This window comes from Telopea speciosissima, chromosome 9 (genome assembly GCF_018873765.1).
Source record: "Telopea speciosissima isolate NSW1024214 ecotype Mountain lineage chromosome 9, Tspe_v1, whole genome shotgun sequence".
NCBI classification, from domain to species: Eukaryota; Viridiplantae; Streptophyta; class Magnoliopsida; order Proteales; family Proteaceae; genus Telopea; species Telopea speciosissima.
In genome coordinates, this window is record NC_057924.1 from 1,874,127 (window position 1) to 1,892,600 (window position 18,474).

The 18,474-nt window shown below is 37.8% G+C and overlaps 2 protein-coding genes and 1 long non-coding RNA gene across 4 annotated transcripts; 1 reads left to right on the plus strand and 2 right to left on the minus strand.

Moving 5' to 3' along the window:
• Nucleotides 1–3,562: 3,562 nt before the first annotated feature.
• On the minus strand, nt 3,563–6,408 carry LOC122641131. Of its 2 annotated transcripts, none has more exons than XM_043834460.1 (3): nt 6,251–6,408; nt 5,119–5,186; nt 3,563–4,999 (listed from the first exon to the last, which is right to left on the minus strand). In XM_043834460.1, exons 1-3 carry the CDS (start codon nt 6,363–6,365, stop codon nt 4,019–4,021), a joined length of 1,164 nt encoding a protein of 387 aa, XP_043690395.1. In that variant the 5' UTR covers nt 6,366–6,408; the 3' UTR covers nt 3,563–4,018. The 2 variants fall into 2 exon arrangements, with proteins under 2 accessions (XP_043690395.1, XP_043690394.1); XM_043834459.1 differs by having other exon boundaries at nt 6,239–6,408.
• Nucleotides 6,409–7,256: 848 nt separating this feature from the next.
• Nucleotides 7,257–7,658, minus strand: LOC122641135. Its single transcript, XR_006329812.1, has 2 exons — nt 7,537–7,658; nt 7,257–7,350 (listed from the first exon to the last, which is right to left on the minus strand). It is a non-coding gene; the product is annotated as an uncharacterized LOC122641135 (long non-coding RNA).
• A 1,996-nt stretch (nt 7,659–9,654) lies between these two features.
• On the plus strand, nt 9,655–17,550 carry LOC122641129 (poly(A)-specific ribonuclease PARN). Its single transcript, XM_043834457.1, has 7 exons — nt 9,655–10,049; nt 10,565–10,695; nt 11,351–11,661; nt 13,040–13,153; nt 14,192–14,318; nt 14,400–14,670; nt 16,669–17,550. Exons 1-7 carry the CDS (start codon nt 9,697–9,699, stop codon nt 17,513–17,515), a joined length of 2,154 nt encoding a protein of 717 aa, XP_043690392.1. The 5' UTR covers nt 9,655–9,696; the 3' UTR covers nt 17,516–17,550.
• Nucleotides 17,551–18,474: the final 924 nt, after the last annotated feature.

Sequence of the window (18,474 nt, forward strand, 5' to 3'; positions counted from 1 at the left end):
GTATGTGGGCACATGTTTCACACGACCAAGTAGTACTCTTTTTTCCCTTAGACTTATTAGTGTAGTAGTAATGATAGCGTTGTGTTGTCAGCTCCATAGTTTCTAAATAAGAGTAAATCCACAGTTAACTAGGAAAATTTTAAATTGCTCTATTTTTTTTTTATTTCTTTAAGAAAGTTAATAAAATTTCTATTTCAATGGCTACTATTCTTCTTCTTTTGGCTTTTAAAGAAAAATAAAAATGCATTTTCATTGTAAATTCTAGTTGGTGAGTGAGATCTTATTTGAGTTTGAAATTCTCTTGTAATGAGATGAGTTCTCAAGAGACCCTAGAGCTAGAATTAAGTGGCCATCTATTCATCTCTAACCCTTATTATCATGTACTTTTTTTTTTTTTTTTTTGGCAATAAAACTTAAATCATTTTATATCTTATCTTGTTTTTTTTTATTTATTTGAATAAGGGAAAGAACCACATAAAGAATGGATCCATAAGATTGTTAAATATCAATATGTTTGAGGGTTTATCAAGTGCATTTTCTATAGATCTAACAATCACAATATCTGTTTACCCCCCCCCCCCCAAATCACAATATCTAAATCATTTTCCCCATTTTGAGTTAATGTAGAAGTAAAACTTAATAACTTTAGGAAATACGCGAGGAAGACATCAATTCAAGTAGATTGTAAGGTTGAGTTATACTACTAAATTTGACATGTGGCCAATCAATATTGGACTGCAAATCCTAATCTACCCGATGGTTCAAATTTTACACCCAACCTTTCCATGTGGCTCAAATATTGGTTATGATACTTTGCTTCATGGCAATTTAGCAAAATTTTGTATTCCTTGCATTTGTTTTGCCATATGTATTTATTTTTTGTTTAACCGAACTGCCATGTGGCAAGTGTAGTGAACAATAGTGCAATACAAATTTTTTAGATTAAAATTCATAGGAATTGATAAGCCTAAAAAACATAATGTAGTCGTAATATTGATTTTTTTTACTATTTACTAATATATTATTTTGGGAGACCTATAGACCTGAACAAAGATGCATTTTGCTTTGTTGTCCAATGCCCCAAAAGTAAAATTAAATAGGGAAAGATTTTTAGTTTTATTTTTTCCTTTTTAGGTCTCCGAGTATAAAATAAAAGAATAGTTTACTTAAGGCTTCTTTGGTGTCATTTGTAGTTTTTATTTTTGTTCAAAAAAACGTTTTTGGTTGTCTTTGGTATCATCTATGGAGCTTATTTCTACTTTAAAAAAAATTACAAAAACTCAAAAACCACAAATAGGTCCTGACCCATTTATGTGTTTTGACAAAAAATCAGTGCACAAGGCTCCCTCCACTGTGGGGTCTAGGAGAGTCATAATGTTATGCAGCCTTACCCCTCGTTTCTTGGAGAAACTATTTCCTAACTCGAACTAGTGACCAATATGTTGCAATGGAGCAACCTTACCGTTGTGCTGAAGTCTACCCTCTTGTGGGCATAAAATAATGAATCAAAATTATTTTTCTTATTCTGATTCACTCCAAAATTAATATTTTATGCTCCTTTGTTTTTCACTTCTATTCATTTTTCGTTGCAACAAATATAGCTTCAAGAGATACTAAATGACAAAATCAACTCTCACACCCATCAAGAGGGAGTACTAAGCTAGTAAATCTGGATGAAATATAATCACAATTTAGCATGAGGGGGGGGGGGGGGGAGAGTTGTTGCTTGCCTAGTTGGTAATGGAACTCATTTTGAATGATATAATATCTTTAAAGAGTGGCCCATTCAAGATTGGAAGAAATGCACTAAAGTGTAGATAGGTTTTGTACATGATTGGTTGGCAATGGAGCTGAGTCTGAATGACCTTAATATATCTTACTAAAGCAGCCATAAGTGGAGCTGGTTGGCATCACCCTCCCCCCCCCCCCCCCCCCAACCTTATTGATTATAAATGGGCTCGGCCAGAGCATACCCATCTTCCCATTTTTAGATCCGAAGAGTTCAGGTTGGAATGACATATTGTCCGGGAAGTTTAGCTACCCACCAGAACCCACTCAATTGCCTCTGTTAGAATCATCGTCCTCAACATAATCATCTGCAACGCAGGAGAAGGGTGTCAACCGGTTGGGCCCCGTCGAACTTAATCAGTCCCCCACTAATTTAAGACTTTGCACTGTTTTTGCCTGTTTAAGTAATCAGGCCTCATAATACGTTTCTATTCGGTTAGTCAGTTGCTGATCCATAATCAGGCTCTCACTGTAATTGGATTATAATCAGGCCTAATCGAGCAATAAACAGGCTATAATCTATTATCAATCGATCATAGTTTTTGGCCGGAGTACTGCCAAACCATTACCTTGTACCAGGAACACCTAATTATTAATCTGTCGGTACTTGAATCCTTCACGTTTATGAATTGATCGGGCCAGTCTCAGGCTTCAATCAGTCGGTTCAGATCAGGCCTACTGGCGCAGGCCATTTTTTCACCCTCCTTCACTTTATCAAACAATATCATGTGAGATAGGAGTTGTTATACCAAGGATGACAGCTTTCATTATTTTGGTGGTGTGTTAGGAGATTCATTACTTCTGTTTGTATGGGAGAGGATCAAAGGATCCTTCATGCCTCTTCATTTTCATGTTCTGTTCACGTCTTTGGAAGGCATGTGAACCATCTGCAAAGTTAGGCATGAATACAGGCAAAAGCAGTGCAGGTTCCGATCACAGACCCACTTTCCTTATACCAACCTCTAAAAGACCCCAATACTCTAATTCGAGGCAGGCAGAAATTCCAATCAAAAGAATCCTGTTAGACAAAAAAGAAAAGAGAAGAAATGGGGTCAGACCTGAACCCTCCCTTAATTTACACTCTCCTCAGATTGCACTTTAGAGATGCAAGACCTACTGTGAATTCTACCAGTGTCTTCCAATGCTTCAATATGTAACATTTGCAGATAAGAAGATTACAGTATTCAACCATCTAATTCAATGAAACGAAACATTGATACGGCTTTAACAATGAAACCATTTTGTGAACTTCAAAGGCATGTTTTAGACCAGGAACTATCTTACCCAGCTTGCACGACATAGTTTGCCAAACACTATAAAATCACTGAGCAAAATTTTGTAATAGTAACTTTACAGCAACCAACCAATCAATTCAACAGAACAATGAAGAATAATCCTCACCATAAAAACATCTAATCAAATGTAAAGAAATAATTTAGAGCAGAAACATACCTAAATCTGCCCTTTCGCTGAATTCCTTTTCCCTAGTTGATGATACATGGCGACACCATTCAGAAGCATTGAGAACCAAAATGAATAGTGAAGAAACTCAAAAGTGTAACAGAAAACGGTAGAGAGAGACTGCATTAGGGATAGAAAGCATCCAGTCACAAAGAATATCCTGCTAACCCCTTCTTCAGCCAGATAACATACAAGCTCAATCACCTCTCAGAATGTCTCCAAGTGAAGTTCCTTGCCATGTTGCTTCCTTTAAGTTCATATTTTGTCACAGAAAGGCAGTCCATGCAGACCAGATTGTGAATGCGAATCTTTTAGGACATAGAGAGAAACCCATTCAATAGTGAATAAATATGTTAGAAGAAAAGGCCAAAGGTCAAGAAGGCAATTCATAGATCACATGGTAAAGATTGTTTGATCAGGTTAGTGTTAGCCTTGAATATCTTAGATAAAGTTCTTGGATTTCTGGACAACACCCCCTCTGTATAGTGGGCAAATGAGCATCTGCCCAATGTGGCAGGTTCCTAACAGTCTGAATGGCTGGCTCAGGTTGGTAAACATCATAAACTTGTAAAATCAGGTTACAGCCTCAATTATGTAAGGTAAGATCATTTCATGCTAGATGAAACACCCTTGTATGATAGTGGCAAGACCAGCTGGACAATTTGGCATCACTCAATGCCGGATGATACCCCTTTCTATGATGGTGACATAAGCAGCTGTGCATTTTGGCAGGTTTGCAGAAGTCATCTAGACAATTAAGTGAATTATCTCAGTTATCACTATCACTGATCTCAAAGCTATTGATATTACTTGCAACAAGGGAAGATGAGATGAGTGGTAGTGTCTTTCTACCTTTTGATTGGCAGATAGAGATTGTAGGTTCATTCTTCCTCACAGCAATACTGAGATTATTGGCTGCCAAGACAAAACGTTCCCCTACTTCTGCTGTTCCAAGCTTACTCCTTGAAGTTCCAGGACTTGGGTTGCCACACGAAGAAAGACACATTCTAGATGGTGTCTTGGCTGCATATGGAAGCCTGTTGCCAACTTGCAATTTAGTGCATTCCTCATCTGTTTTGGATTTCAGTGATTCATCTAGGTAAATTTGATCGGCTTCACAGGCCACAACGTCATTACAAACTCCATACCTTGAAGGAGGGTCAAATTGGTTCACCTCATCAAACATTGAAAAATATTTTGTAATGATACCTGTCACTGATACTACCTCAGATGAGCTCTGACTGTGGGTGCCCTCAATAATTGTCCACGAAGACCATTCATCTTCTCTACAGTCCACTTCATTCTCTCCGACATGACCCAACCTCTCCCTGGAAGAAAAACCATGACTGTCCATTCCACCAAGAAATCCTTCATCCTTTCCCTTAAAATTGTTTCTGTGCTTTTCTTTTAATCTCTTGTTTTTCCCTTCCCTTGTATTACAAGCAGACGGCAGTTCTTCTGCAGACTTATCAAGTTGCTGGAATCTTTCTTTCCTTTTTCTAGAATTGTTTTTCACGCTATCGTAATCCAATTTAACATGCTCTTCAGGTTTCTGAGATCTAGTTAAATTGTTACCGTTATGAACAGAGTCACTTTGTTCAGCAACCAAACCTTGCAATGAACATGGCTGATCAAAATTATTCCTAGGACTTGCTTCCACATGAAGAAACCAAGTTCCTCTCAATCCTTGATAGGCATTCTTTATAGGGACAAAGTTGGGTAGGTGGTAGAAATATGATTTTCTTTTGACCTATATGAATCCAAGACAAAATGAGGTCCATGCAGTAGAAATATTATAGGAAATAGCAGAAATGGTACCCGTTAATCAAATTTGAATTCTAAAATATCAAAACACTGTAATTATTGTACCATTAATGCATTAACTTTGATCTCTCCAAACTTTGGGAAACAAGTGTGATGCTCCTTCCCAATTTCTCCTGTTAAACGATCATCACTCTGGTTACTTCCCCAGAAAAAAGAGTATCAGGAAGGCATTTTAAAGTTCATTGAGATTAAAAAAAGTATCCTTTAAGGAAAGAAAATAATATTTGGTGACACAAGACAACGAAGAAAAAGAAAAGAGGAAAAAATTATGGAGCAGATGATGAATGCCTGTCACGCGATTAGAAGGGAAACATCATGACAATTCAATGGCCATACCATTGACTGAATGTATTCTGACCATCTAAAAGCACAAAAATACAATCTTACAGTTAGATCAATTTGAATAGGTTGATTATCGTCCAAGGATACCAAAAGGTTCTAATACATCTTGTTAAATGGAAGGTCCTGACCAATGCATAGAAGAGAAGAAAAGAAGAAATAATTTTTTTGTCAATGGGTTATTTTAATTGAGATGGTTACAGTTAGAGCTTTAAACGCCCTATCCCAACTGCATGGAACTGAATCCACAATCCACACAAAAGAAGGAAAGGGGGTGGGGGGGAAGGAAAGAAAAACAGAGAAGAAAGCCCCAACTGCTTCGAGTTGGCACTTCCACACGATATATATCTGCTAAGTTAGCATTCCAATGTTTCCTGTGGATAGTTAAAAGATACATATAATTGAAAACAAGTTACTGGGCAAAAGCATCAACAAAATTTCTGAGTGAATTGATTGATCATAATTGCTTGAGTGCCTGTGGGAGTCATTTGCAATGTCACAAATAAAAGCCCCTAAAAAACATGGTTTGCATTCTGCAGGAACCAGAGGAAGGCAATGCTAATACAATGAAATGGGGGCAAATTCAAAAAATGCATCTTCCTAATATATAATTAATGGATTAGCACCCGGGAAATTGTCGGTAAGTTTTATTTAAAAAGAAAACGAAAAAGAGGAGCCAAAATTAAGAATTAAGGTAACAAAAGATGATGAAATACAAAAAAGATTACTGAATCGACAACACGAACAAGAGAGAGAGAGAGAGAGAGACGATTTTTCTTAGTTATTAAAGCGACAATATGAAGGAGAAAGACCCTATTTTTCTTACTTTTGAGATCACCAGCTGTTATGTCCGGCGAGACAGCCAGGACTAGGTGGGTTCCTAGGTTTGTGTCTGTAAACACTGCAACTTTGGTAGACAAATCCATTGACGCTTTGAGGGGAATTGGAAACATGGGTTTTGGTATATTCTCATTCGCTGCTAACTTTCAACTGTGAAGAGTCACAGACGATTGAAGAAGCACAGTACGAGACATGGAGAGTGCGGACGCTTCGCTCCCCGAGAGCACCTTGCTTCAAGATTTGAGAGCATGCGCTGGCGTTGGGGGGTTTGACACTGCAAGTCTGCGAGTGCTGCACTACCCATTATAATGTTGGACTGTTGGATACTTGAATGTGCCCCTAAAACCTCAAATACTGGATGGTCTCTACTCTCTACTCTCTCCTCTAAACAGCAATCTCGTTCGGCTGCTTGAACATGCACGTACATTAATTAATCCTTCGGAACTTTTTTCCCCGCAACCGGGCCGTAATCGAGTGGGCCGACATTGAAAAATCCCCTTCCCATATGGGTTTGGCAAACAGCCTTTTAAATTGGGTTAAGTACGCGTACCCCTGTAATGCACTCAATATTCCTCGAACCCTCTAAGCTTTTGATACGTTCACGTACCACCTCTCAATATTTTACGTACCACCCCTGTTTTACCCGCTAATGCCATTTAAATCAACACCAGGTATTAAATGCATAAAAATTAGCAAACTATCCTTTCTAAATTTTGAAAAGATCTAATTGCCCTGACCTATTTGCTAAATTTTGAAAAGATCAAAATGCCCTCATCTTTCCTAAATCATCATCTTCTTTTACATACCCACCACTATCGGTCCACCACCACCGCCATCACCATCATCACCACCACCACCACTACCAACGCCACCCACCATTAACACCATCAACGAACGAACTAACAACGAAGCAGAGGAATCTGGTACTCTGAACTACAATCAAAATTTGCAGATCACAACTCATTTCATATTGCCAAGTTCTGGTCACCAAAAGGACAATATAGAACCCTACCCTCAATAATAATTCAGTCTTCAATGGAACACGTCAGTTAACCACATCTTGTTTCTTCCTCCCCACCCCCCAATGTGTCCCTGGATCTTTATCACCTCCGGTTTGCTGACCGCCCAGTTCCCCAGTTCCTCTAACAAAGGAGGACTGAAATGACCTCTCTACCCATGCCCAAACACCCTGCCCGGGTGGGGTCCACCATCCCCCTATTAGAGGACCTGGGGAACTGGGCCGGTCAGCAAACTGGAGGTGATAATTTTCCATGTGTCCCTTACCCACAATTCACAAAGACCTAGTCAATACACTGACTCACTGAGAGCCCTGTGAAACACGCAAAATGAAAAAACAATTAACCCCATTCCCTCATCTGCATTTCCCACCCAACCCCTTTTCCTTTTTGTTCAACCCTGTTACTGATTTTTTTTTCTTCAAATACAAGTATTCTACTACTCTGATTTAGAACTGCCGTTTTTCCTCCTCTTTTCCTTTTCTGATCTTTCTACGATTCTGCTCTCTGTCAGCTTTCCAGCAATCCTATCGTTTGGTTTCTGTTCTAGGGTTTCGGATCTGGATACATCTCTCTCTCCTGTACATGCAGCCAGTGTAACTTCAATTTCATTGTTTTCGCTTTAAAACAAAGTAGATATGTAAAGTGAAATTGAAAAGGAAGAAATCCAGCAAAATCTTTATCAAAAGACGAAGGAGAAAACGAGAGATCTGTTACTCCGAGAAAACAAATCACCAGAGACACCAATCGTCCAATTCTAATCCCTTTCTGCATATTTTCCCTGATCAATCGGGTGCCCTTTTCTTCCTCCTTCCCCCTTTTCACAGTCTCCGATTCCGTGGGATTCCTTTCTGAATTCTGAACTTGTTCCTCCAAAGCTGCTTTTTTTTTTTTGTTTTTGAAATTTTATTATTTGGGAGATTTCAAAGTACGATTTACGTAGTGCGTACATTAGCTCTCTAAGAATAGTGGTGGTGGGTACGTAAAAGAAGATGATGATTTGGGGAAAATAAGGGCATTTTAGTCTTTTCAAATTTTAGCAAATAGACCAGGATAATTAGGTCTTTTCAAATTTTAAAAAATATAGAAGAAATGGTAGTTTGATCATTTTATAGCATTTAATACTGGTGTGGACTTAAATGGCATCAGGGGTTAAGCAGGGGTGGTATGTGGAATATTGAGGGGTGGTATGTGGACTTATCAGAAGCTTAGGCGGGTACGAGGAATATTTGGTGCATTATAGGGAGTACATGTACTTTACCGTTTTAAATTTTAGTATTTTTTAAAGGAGAAAGTTTTCCTCCACTCATAATGACGATTCACAAATCCATCCTAGGAATTTAGTGATGTTCCAAAAATGCTGTCGTAATTCCTTTTCCCATGTATCTCACATCTGCGATAAATGGGGAGAGGAAAACTCAGTCATTTTTCAAAATACCTCTTTTCATTGAGGTGGGATTCAACGCCTCCCAATTACATGTAGCAGGAAAATTTTGTCCTTTGGTAAGTACCTAGTTCACAATATCAAAGCCGCGATTGATTGCTATCAATACTTTAACTAGGGTCATCTAGGTTTAGAAATGACCAGACCACGTCTGAGTCAGTCTTAGTTTTCATTGATTTGATTTGTTAGCCCGAGTCATGTGAAACTCACTAACTCTCCTTTTTTTCTTCTTCTCACCTAGGAAGTAACCAAAGCCTCAACCCCTCCTCACTTGAAGAGAGAGAAAAAATGAAGATATTAAAAATATAAGACAAAAAAACTGGACTCACTCAAATCTCCAAGTTTTGAAAATGATGAGTTGAGTGAAAAAAAACATAGTTTTCCAACTGAGTTAGAATGTTAAAACATGTATTTCTGTTAAGGGAGATGGTTCTCTAAGCAAATGACATAGGGGAGTGCGAGGTGTAACAAAATACTATCATTATGCGGAAGACAACAAAGTCATTTCACATGTGTGTGTGAGAGAGAGTGCTCTGTGCCCTACTCAATAGTTTAAGGAACCGTTTTTTTTTCCCTGTCTGGCTGTGCAGGGTTTTTTTTAAAAAAAAAATAAAATTTAAAAAGCATTTAATTTTTAAATTATGTTTGATATGCATTATTGGAATGTATTATAGGTTGACAAAACTTTTTGAGACCAAACCCTAAAACAGGAAAGAAAAAAAATTTGTTTGATCTGCATTATCGTTCATGGATGTTATAATGCAATCCATTATGGAACGAGTTATCTTGCTCATTCTATGTTAGAAATGCATACCAAACACAGCCTATGGCACACAAACACAGTGAAACGCACCCTATTAGCACTACTGGTAGCGTTGGGAGCAGGAAATTACCCGACAGTGAGCACACAGGCTTGTCCTTTGCCCCGTCTCAGACTCTCAGGTCTCAAAGGGGGACAACGGCAACCAGAGCTTGAGCCGAAAAATGAAGAAAGTACCTATAGGAAGAGCGTCAGCTTTAGTCCGCCATGGGACTTCTTTCACCTGTAGGTCATTCTGCTCTGCAACGTCGACCTTCTCTTTGAAGAAAGTGACAAAGACCAATTTCGATTCAGCCCTCGAAGATCTCCGAGGCCATGTTCGCGACGCCGATTTTGTCTCCATTGATCTCGAGATGACCGGAGTCACGAGCGCTCCATGGCGAGAATCTTTCGAGTTCGACCGCTACGATGTTCGGTATCTCAAAGTGAAGGACTCTGCCGAGAAATTTGCCGTCGTTCAGTTCGGCGTATGCCCCTTCCGCTGGGATGCTTCCAAGGAATCTTTCGTTGCTCATCCGTGAGTCCTTTTTTTGTATTTTTCCGTGATTTTGATATACTGTCTTGTGAGACTTGCCAACACCTCCAAAATGAAGGAAAATTTTGAATTCAGTCAGTTCATGCTACTTCTTGTCTGAAAAGGAAATGCAACCAAGAAGGAACTTAGATGTTGAGTAGATTAAGTTTCGTTTTTGAGTTAGTATTATACTTTTTTCTGGCATTTTTATGCTAAACCCAAGAAGAAAAAGGAAGACCTATCCTTTCATGTGCAAAAGGATTCCTGTTTCTGGATAACGGTGTACCTTTTCGAGCTAGCTGGTGGATAAATTATGCTGGTTTGAACAAAAGTTGTTCTGTCCTTCATTTCGGTTCACGTTTTTAATCCCTCCGTTCTAACTGTTGTTGTTTACTTGTTTCTGTATATGTAATCTTATTGCTGTGGAGAATATTGTTGTATTGGACCGTGTTCTTACAAGCTTTCTGAACTTTAGGACTTGTGAATATGATAATAACATGGATCCTGTCTTCAAACAGGCACAATTTCTATGTATTTCCTCGCAAAGAGCTTCCTTTCGATGGCCCATCTTATGAGTTCCTTTGCCAGACAACCTCTATTGACTTCTTGGCCAAATATCAATTTGATTTCAATGCTTGCATCCATGAAGGTTCGTTTTTCCTCCTGCTTGCTTAGTTTTCGTTTTGGATGGTTTGATGGACCTGGATAATGGGGAGCAGGTATTTGATGGGCTCATCAAAATTAGGTTATTCTTTAGTTTTAGTTACAATTTACAGTGATGAGGTTTTTCTTTTTTTGTTTCCTCCTTCCTTCGTGTGTGAGTGGGTGGGTATATCATGGGCCTTTAATTATGCATGCTATTGGTTTGTGCTTTGAAACATCTGCTAATGCTGAGTGTGCACTTCAAATGAGTACCTGATCTTTTTCTTTTCCTGTTATGTCAAATCTGCCATGTTGGAACATAATCATATGCCTATATGCTTGAATATATCGTCATTGTCTATTACCCCAACCCTAGGTACCGATCGATGCATGCTTTTGGGTGCTGAAAAATTGTTGTCAGTGTGTAGTTTAACGTTCATTGTCAGATAATTAGGACCATATGCTCTAGTAAAATATTGTTGTTTGGTAGAACTACCAGGAGAGCATTATGGTGGGTTGCTAGTTTCTGCTCTCTTAAGCAGTCCAGTCCTGTAATATACGGTTGGTAGTCTACAAGTTTACTTCTGTTGTTGTGTCCTATTTCACATTGTTGTTTATTTAATATAGGTTTTTCGGGAATTTACACTCTTGGGTAATCCCAGGAATTTCTTATTTATCCAGAACACAAGAAGCTGAAGCGTGGCGTCACTTCAATTTGGAATATGAGGATGACTTATCTAAAGAAGTCAGAGATATACCATTGATTAGTACAGTGGATGTTCTTTTCACTGAGCGGGTAAAGAACAGATTTAGAGAATGGCGTGATGGGTTGTTGCGGAATACAAATGTGGGGTCTCAGTTTGAGGGGAACTCAAATGACTCGAAACAAAAATTTCAAACTGTTTTCTTCAAGATGCGTCCAGCTCTTACACTGAAGGGGTTCACTTCTCATCAAATGAGATTGATACAGCTGGTAATGTTGTTTTGGTTTACTATGTATACATTCATGCTGTGAAATAAAGTAAATTACTGTTCGAAATGTCGTGTATACAACAGAATTTTTTTGTGGTAATATTGTTTTACTGTTTTTAGTTTGTACTTTTGTGGTGGGAAAGTAAAGTAGTTGGATGTTAGAAATGTGTACACAAACATCCAACTACTTTGTTTTACTAAGTATACATTCATGCTGTGAAATAAAGTAAATTACTATTAGAAATGTTGTGTATACAGCAGAATTGTGGTAATACTTTTTTTACTGTAGTTTGTACTTTTGTGGTGTGAAAGTAAAGTAGTTGGATGTTAGAAATGTGTACACAAATAGAATTTCGTGGAGTTTTTGCTTATGAATTATTTTCAGTTTTTTATTCATTTTAATCAATAAAATAAACAATCTATATTCTTATTGTCATATTGATCTCGTTTAAAGAATTAAGCAATTAAACAGTTTCCAAGTTGATAATTGTATTTTGGATGACGAAACTATCCCTTGGGATGTTTCATGACGCTTTCTGCAAAGTCCATGGGGAGTATCTTTAATTTGGAGCCCAATAACATGTCAGTATGTCATGTGTCTTGGGTTTAGGGATCGCAATGGGGTGGGTTAAAGCGTGCTCCACTGCAGCTTGCCATTAATTGTTTGGGTTTGGTATGACCAAGATTTGGTTAGAGTGGGTTCTGTGTTTGAAATTACCCAAGGTTCACTCCCTGCCTGCCATGGTTGCCTTGTAATTGGTAAAGCCCCGTGCATGTTCTGTGGGGTGGATCCTGGTTGATCAATGTATTAAGGGGGTTGGATATGGTTTTGGCAAAACCTTCCCTGCCCCAGTGTCATCATTCACAGGATCAGGAGCTAAAAGTAGGTGAATGGTGAGTTTATATGCAATCAAGGAGCTTGGTCAGGTGATTTTTAATCATCGGGTCACTTTTCCGAGCTATTAGAATCTCTTTCGTAATTCTTGTTAGGTGTTCAAATAAATATTGAGAAAAACATGCAGGATCCTCCACTCAAACTATTTTGTCTAATTAATTTCTTCAGTGCGGTGCACCCAAGATACTTCCATGCACTTTTTGATGCTTAAGAAGCTTGTTCCAAAATGTAAAATCAGCAGATCATTTTTCTTGGACTCTCTCTCTCTCTCTCACACACACACACTCACACACACACACACACACACACAAGTGACATGTTTGTTTTAGGATTCTGTGCAGAATGAAGCTGTTACTTTCTTCTTGAGAACCGCTAATCTCTCTCTCTCTCTCTCTCTCTGATGTGCGTGTGTGTTTTGGATTCTATACACATTGAAGGTACTGGATTGTGGGTGTTGCTAATATATGGAACTGGAAACGTGCAGGTCATACGACAACAATTCAAAGATCTTGCTTATGTATGTGTGTATGGTGAAGATTTCGTTGAACAAAAACTTGTTGTTTACACAGACTCTGAGGATGATAAACACCTGCTTATGGTAAGAAACTAATGTCTATGATTTATTATGTTATCAAAACCATCCATTTCAAAATGGAATTTCCAAAGGCTTTATTTGATATTCCTGAGAAGGCATTTATATGTGCTAAGTAAACTATTGCAATTTCCCAAACTGGGATGGAAAATTTAGTGGAACTTCGATGGCAAAGAGGTAGCCATTAAATAGATATACTACAAAAGCTCTAATACTAATTTGGTGCAGACAAGAGCCAAAAGAGGTTATTGGCTAACTAGAATAGAGTTTGGATTCAGGATATCAAAAAGAAAGAAAAATACTAGGTTACGGGTTGAGATTAAGGGAAAGTGCTGGGAAAGGTCTCTATGTAATACAAAGCTTAGCTTGATAAAATATTAGGTTTAGTTGATAAAATATTATGGTTTAGTGGAAGCTTGGAACTCAATCTTGAACAGGATTGCAGAAAATTCTGTTGGTTGGAATTCAATTAAAAAGGGGCATAAAATAGAGCCATTAAACAGACTAAGGTGATAAGAGATCTGATACTACCATCAATTCTGCTGGTTAATCAGTTCCAGCAATGTGACTTTGATTAAATCTCGTGTTTTTTATTGCTGGTTTCAATTTTTCTTTGGGAAGCGAGGCTTGCAACATAGCTTCTTGGGGAATCCTGCAATCGGTTCATTAGGGTTTTGCATTAGGAGTCGCAAGCTGTTGAATTAAAAGTGGAAATGATGATTTGTAAGACGAAAAATGCAGGTTAACTGACATTTTAGAGCCGAGGTAATAGGAAAATATCAAATCAAAAGGGAAACAGGGGTGTTATTCATCAAAAAAATAGGCAGGGGGTTTCAAGTGATGGTATTGATTATATTACCCAGATCTGCATGAATTTTGAGGTATCTGGTACAAAAAATTGCATTTAAAATGGAATTATCCAACACAATTTGATGCCCATTCAAAGTTTTGGAGTAACATAGAATATATAGAAAAAGATCACTGCTGTATGAGATGAATTTCTGATCCTTATAAGGCTTAACTTATCTTTCTCTCTTCCTGCAGCAAGAGGTAAAGGATGGGTTACACAAGGAAGCGGAGAGGAAAATTAAAGCTGCGGTTGGCTTTCGACATGTTATTGACCTTCTTTCCTCAGAAAGGAAGTTGCTTATTGGTCATAATTGCTTTTTAGGTATCTTTATCTTCTCAATCTTGTAAAGATATCTGTACCTTTAGCACGCACTTTCCTCAGACATTCACTTATCTGATACAGATATTGCACACATATATAGCAAATTTTTTGCTCCACTCCCTTCAGCTGTGGAAGAATTTGTATCTTCCTTTCATAAAAAGTTCCCATACATTGTGGACACAAAGCACCTCTTGAGGACCAACAATGCAATTCAGAATTTGATGAAGAAGCACAGCACATCACTATCTTCAGCCTTTGCCCATTTGTGTCCTGAAATTGCTTGTGTTGCAAAGGGTTCTACTTTGCCTCATCTCTCCTATCTGAAGGTTGAGGTTCAAGTGGATGACATGAGGTTTGTTCCCTGTCCTATTATCGATTCTTATTTTGCAATTTTTCTGATTACAGTTGTGAAACTTCCAAGATAATTAAGACTTTGACAACCATTGAAGTTCAATTGCTTTTATTTCCAAAAGATTTCAGTGTTATTTGTTCTCCAGTTTAATTAACAATATGTAGCAAGAGGCCAAGAGCATCATCTAATCCTGATTCCATGGGCAACCCTTAAAAACTACTCAAGTCAAGTAGGTTATAAAAACCGGAAAGTTATCAAACCACATCAGAATTAAAGGTTATTAACACTTATTTTAGTCTTCTTCTCATTTTACTCTGAATTTGTATCAAGATATGTATGATTTTTCAAATTTTCTCTGCTGTCATTGCCATGTGGCACACATTCAAATCCACTGCAAATGGTCGAACAGATGTAAGGTTTTGATTTGGATGATCTAGATGGTGATTATCATTGGATTTTGAATATAGGGTTTATAGGAGGGTAGGGAATATATTTTGTGTGATTTGAGAAAGTAGGTTCTGATTTGGGGTTTAGAATGATGTACGCAGCCTTACCCCTGTTTCGCAGGTTTGAGTTGGGAAACAGCCTCTCCGCAAAGTGGGGGTAAGGCTGCGTACAATGTGACCCTCCCCAGACCCCACAGGGCGGGAGCCTCATGCACTGGGTACGCCCTCTTTTAATGATGTTTGGCATGAGGTTGAAATAGGGTATGGATGAATAAATTCAAGAAATAGGCTTAGGCATGCATTGGATTGATAAGTTCAAGAAATAGTTCCAAAATGATGTTTGGGTATCTAAAGATTTGATATGAAGGGTTGTAAAGGACTAAAGGGATCAGATGGGTGGTGGAGATTTCTTCGATAAAAAGCAGGTTTTTGATTGAAGAACCCAATTGTGTAGAGTTTGAGGTTAATGTTTTGTAGTTAGTTCATGGGTACTGAGAAAGAAGGTTTTGAGAATTCAGAGAAAGAGAAGCAATCAGATTCAATGGAATAGCTGAGAACAGATTTACATTGAGAAATACTAAGAAGAATAAACAAGGATTCGATTTAGATTAGAGAAAAATAGGAAGAAAAGTAGTGTTAAAAGGCAAACAAACGGGAGAGAAGATAGAAAAATATTCTAAGATTGGAGACCTCTCCCAAAAACATTCAATTAAAATTATACTGGGTGGCTACATGCCTACATCATATGAGACTACTAAATTTCATATTTAACCTGATCTTGAGAAAGAGCCTGGTGGCTGTCACTTATCTGCTTGCTACTTGAGCAAACTACCTGCACTAATAAAAGGGGTTAATAGGACATTAGGACCTCACACAACTGCTGACCTGCAGAACTAAAATTAGAATATCAACCCCATATACATAAGGGTGCATCTTGTTGTCACCAAGTAGGTGAACTTAGAAGTTGCAACCTTATTTTTTTGCCCCTTGTCTTATTCCCAAAAGTTATATAATGGGGGGGGGTAATCTTGTCATATCACATGGACAACGACTGCTTTTGAAAATGACATAATGATAAGTTGCTTTCAACTTATTTTGAAAACCCATTTTAACCCACGACTAAAATAACATTTGAGAATAAGACAAGGGGCAAAAAGGCAAGGTTACAATCTTGTTGAGGTTGGTTACAACAAGATTTTCTCTATACATAAATACACTTGTCCCCCTTAATTTTGGGCCATGATGGTAGCTCAATTAAAGCTTATGAACAGAAATCTCTATTGCTGCATTGTTTCGCTATCACGTTTCTATTATATTATATTCCATGCACAGGATTATCCAAGTTGGAGATTTCTTAAGGCACCAACACAATTAGGATTGAACATGAGAAACTTGGAACCTGTAGTGTGCCTCTCGACTGTTATTCCAGAAGTGGTGAAGCTCAGTTCTACCATAAAATGCAAGTCAATGCAATTTCTTTTTGCCATCTAGTAAATTGGACTGCAACTATGGAAGTGGGTTCTTCTGATTCAAAAAGCAATTCACCCTACAGGTCCTCTAACTGGAATTCAGGAGCTAAGCATGAAGCTGGTTATGATGCTTTTATGACTGGATGTGTGTTTGCTCAGGCATGCAGTCGTATGGGTATTGATTTCAAACTCTATTCCCCATCAACAGTCTTGGCCTACAATGAGAAGCTTCAGAAGCACATGAACCTTCTATATCTCAGCTGGAATATTGGAGCTGTTATTGATTTAAGCAGTGGGAAGGTGACTCCAGAGTCCTCAGGTTTCTATTTCAACAAACGTCGATATCCAGAGGTGGTTTTCCAAAATATTGTTTTATTCTGGGGATTTCCCTCCAAGCTCAAGCCCCGAGAGTTGAGGGAGTGCATTGCTAAAGTATTTGGCCCTGATTCAGTTACCGCCATCTACTACTTGGATAAAACTGCATCATTCATCCAATTCAGCAAGGAAGAATTTGTGACTGGTTTCCTTGTGTTGAAGGAAACACTAGAGAGAAATAATGATCCAATCTCAGTCTTGCACCCTCTCTCCAAATTATTAGAAGGTGGGCATACCCATGCTGCCAAGTATGAGGTTTACAAAGAGATTTGTAGCTCTGCCATTTCAAGAATTTTATTTGCAGATCAAGCCAATTCAGTTTGTATTAAATTGAGGGAAGAATTGGATACTCAAGAATTGGTAAGTTCCAGTGAGATAAGTGAAGCTGGGAACTCAATTTCAAGTTTTGTTGCCAAAAGTGAGTCAAAGTCAACAAAGAGTAATGATGTGTTAAATGATCCGTCGTATCGCCATTTCTCATGTGATGAAATGAACGATGCCTTGTATATCATCAAGTCTCAACTAGGGAAACAGACAAAGAATGCTAAATTATGAAGCGTATACCTAAGTTGCAGCAAATGTTGAATCTTATATTTTTCCTCATTTGTTGTTTTAGCAATATTTTTTTAAAGAAAATTGTAATTCTTGAATTCTCATTGTGCATATGCTGTCATTTTACAAAAGGCACCACTGGTACATGTGCAATAGATATGGCTTTGGCGTTCATTTATCATCGGCCTCTTCATTGTCAATGGTAGAGAGTTGTGAGACAATACAAAGATGATCCCATGGATCCAGCAATGAGCTTCTGTGAGCGAGGAGAAAGGAAAATGATCCGTGGGGTCAAAAGCAATTTAAATTATGGCTTGGGATCTTTGCATAGGTTTTTGATTTTTTTTTGGTGTCTCCCACTGCTACCTTTACATCTCGGAGCTTATGACTTATGCGAGGTGGCTGGCAAACATGTGGTTCATTATGAAAGGGAAAATCTTATTATAAGCAAAGTTGTGAATTAAGAAGTATTTTTAGACCGTTTATTGCATCTCCTTAATGCACTTCCTATACCGCTTGCTTTGAGAACCCTCTCTTTTTTCTTTTTTACTTAGTTTCTTTCTGTTTTCGTTAAAAAAAAAAAAGAATTCAGTTTACTCATTAGTGAGTTTAACATTAGCTTTTGAATTCTACCCAAAAAAAAAAAAAACATTAGCTTTCGAATTGACATTTCAATGTTGCAAATTTTGGATTGAAATTGTGGAACCTCTTGCCTTAACCTAAATTTTTTGAAGTTGAATTTTTCAAGAGCTTTTTTTTTTTAATGAAAATTTTCAGTATAACTTTAGGGTAAAATATTCCCACGATGAATATTCAAAATGGAAATTGTAAATTTTTTTAACCGTACGATATGATATAGTTAAAATGACTCAAAATTTGAATGAGATGGTAAACAAAGTAGTCAAATATTTTCAGAACGGCCAAAAAAAAAAAAAAAAAAAAACCTATACAAATTTTAAACA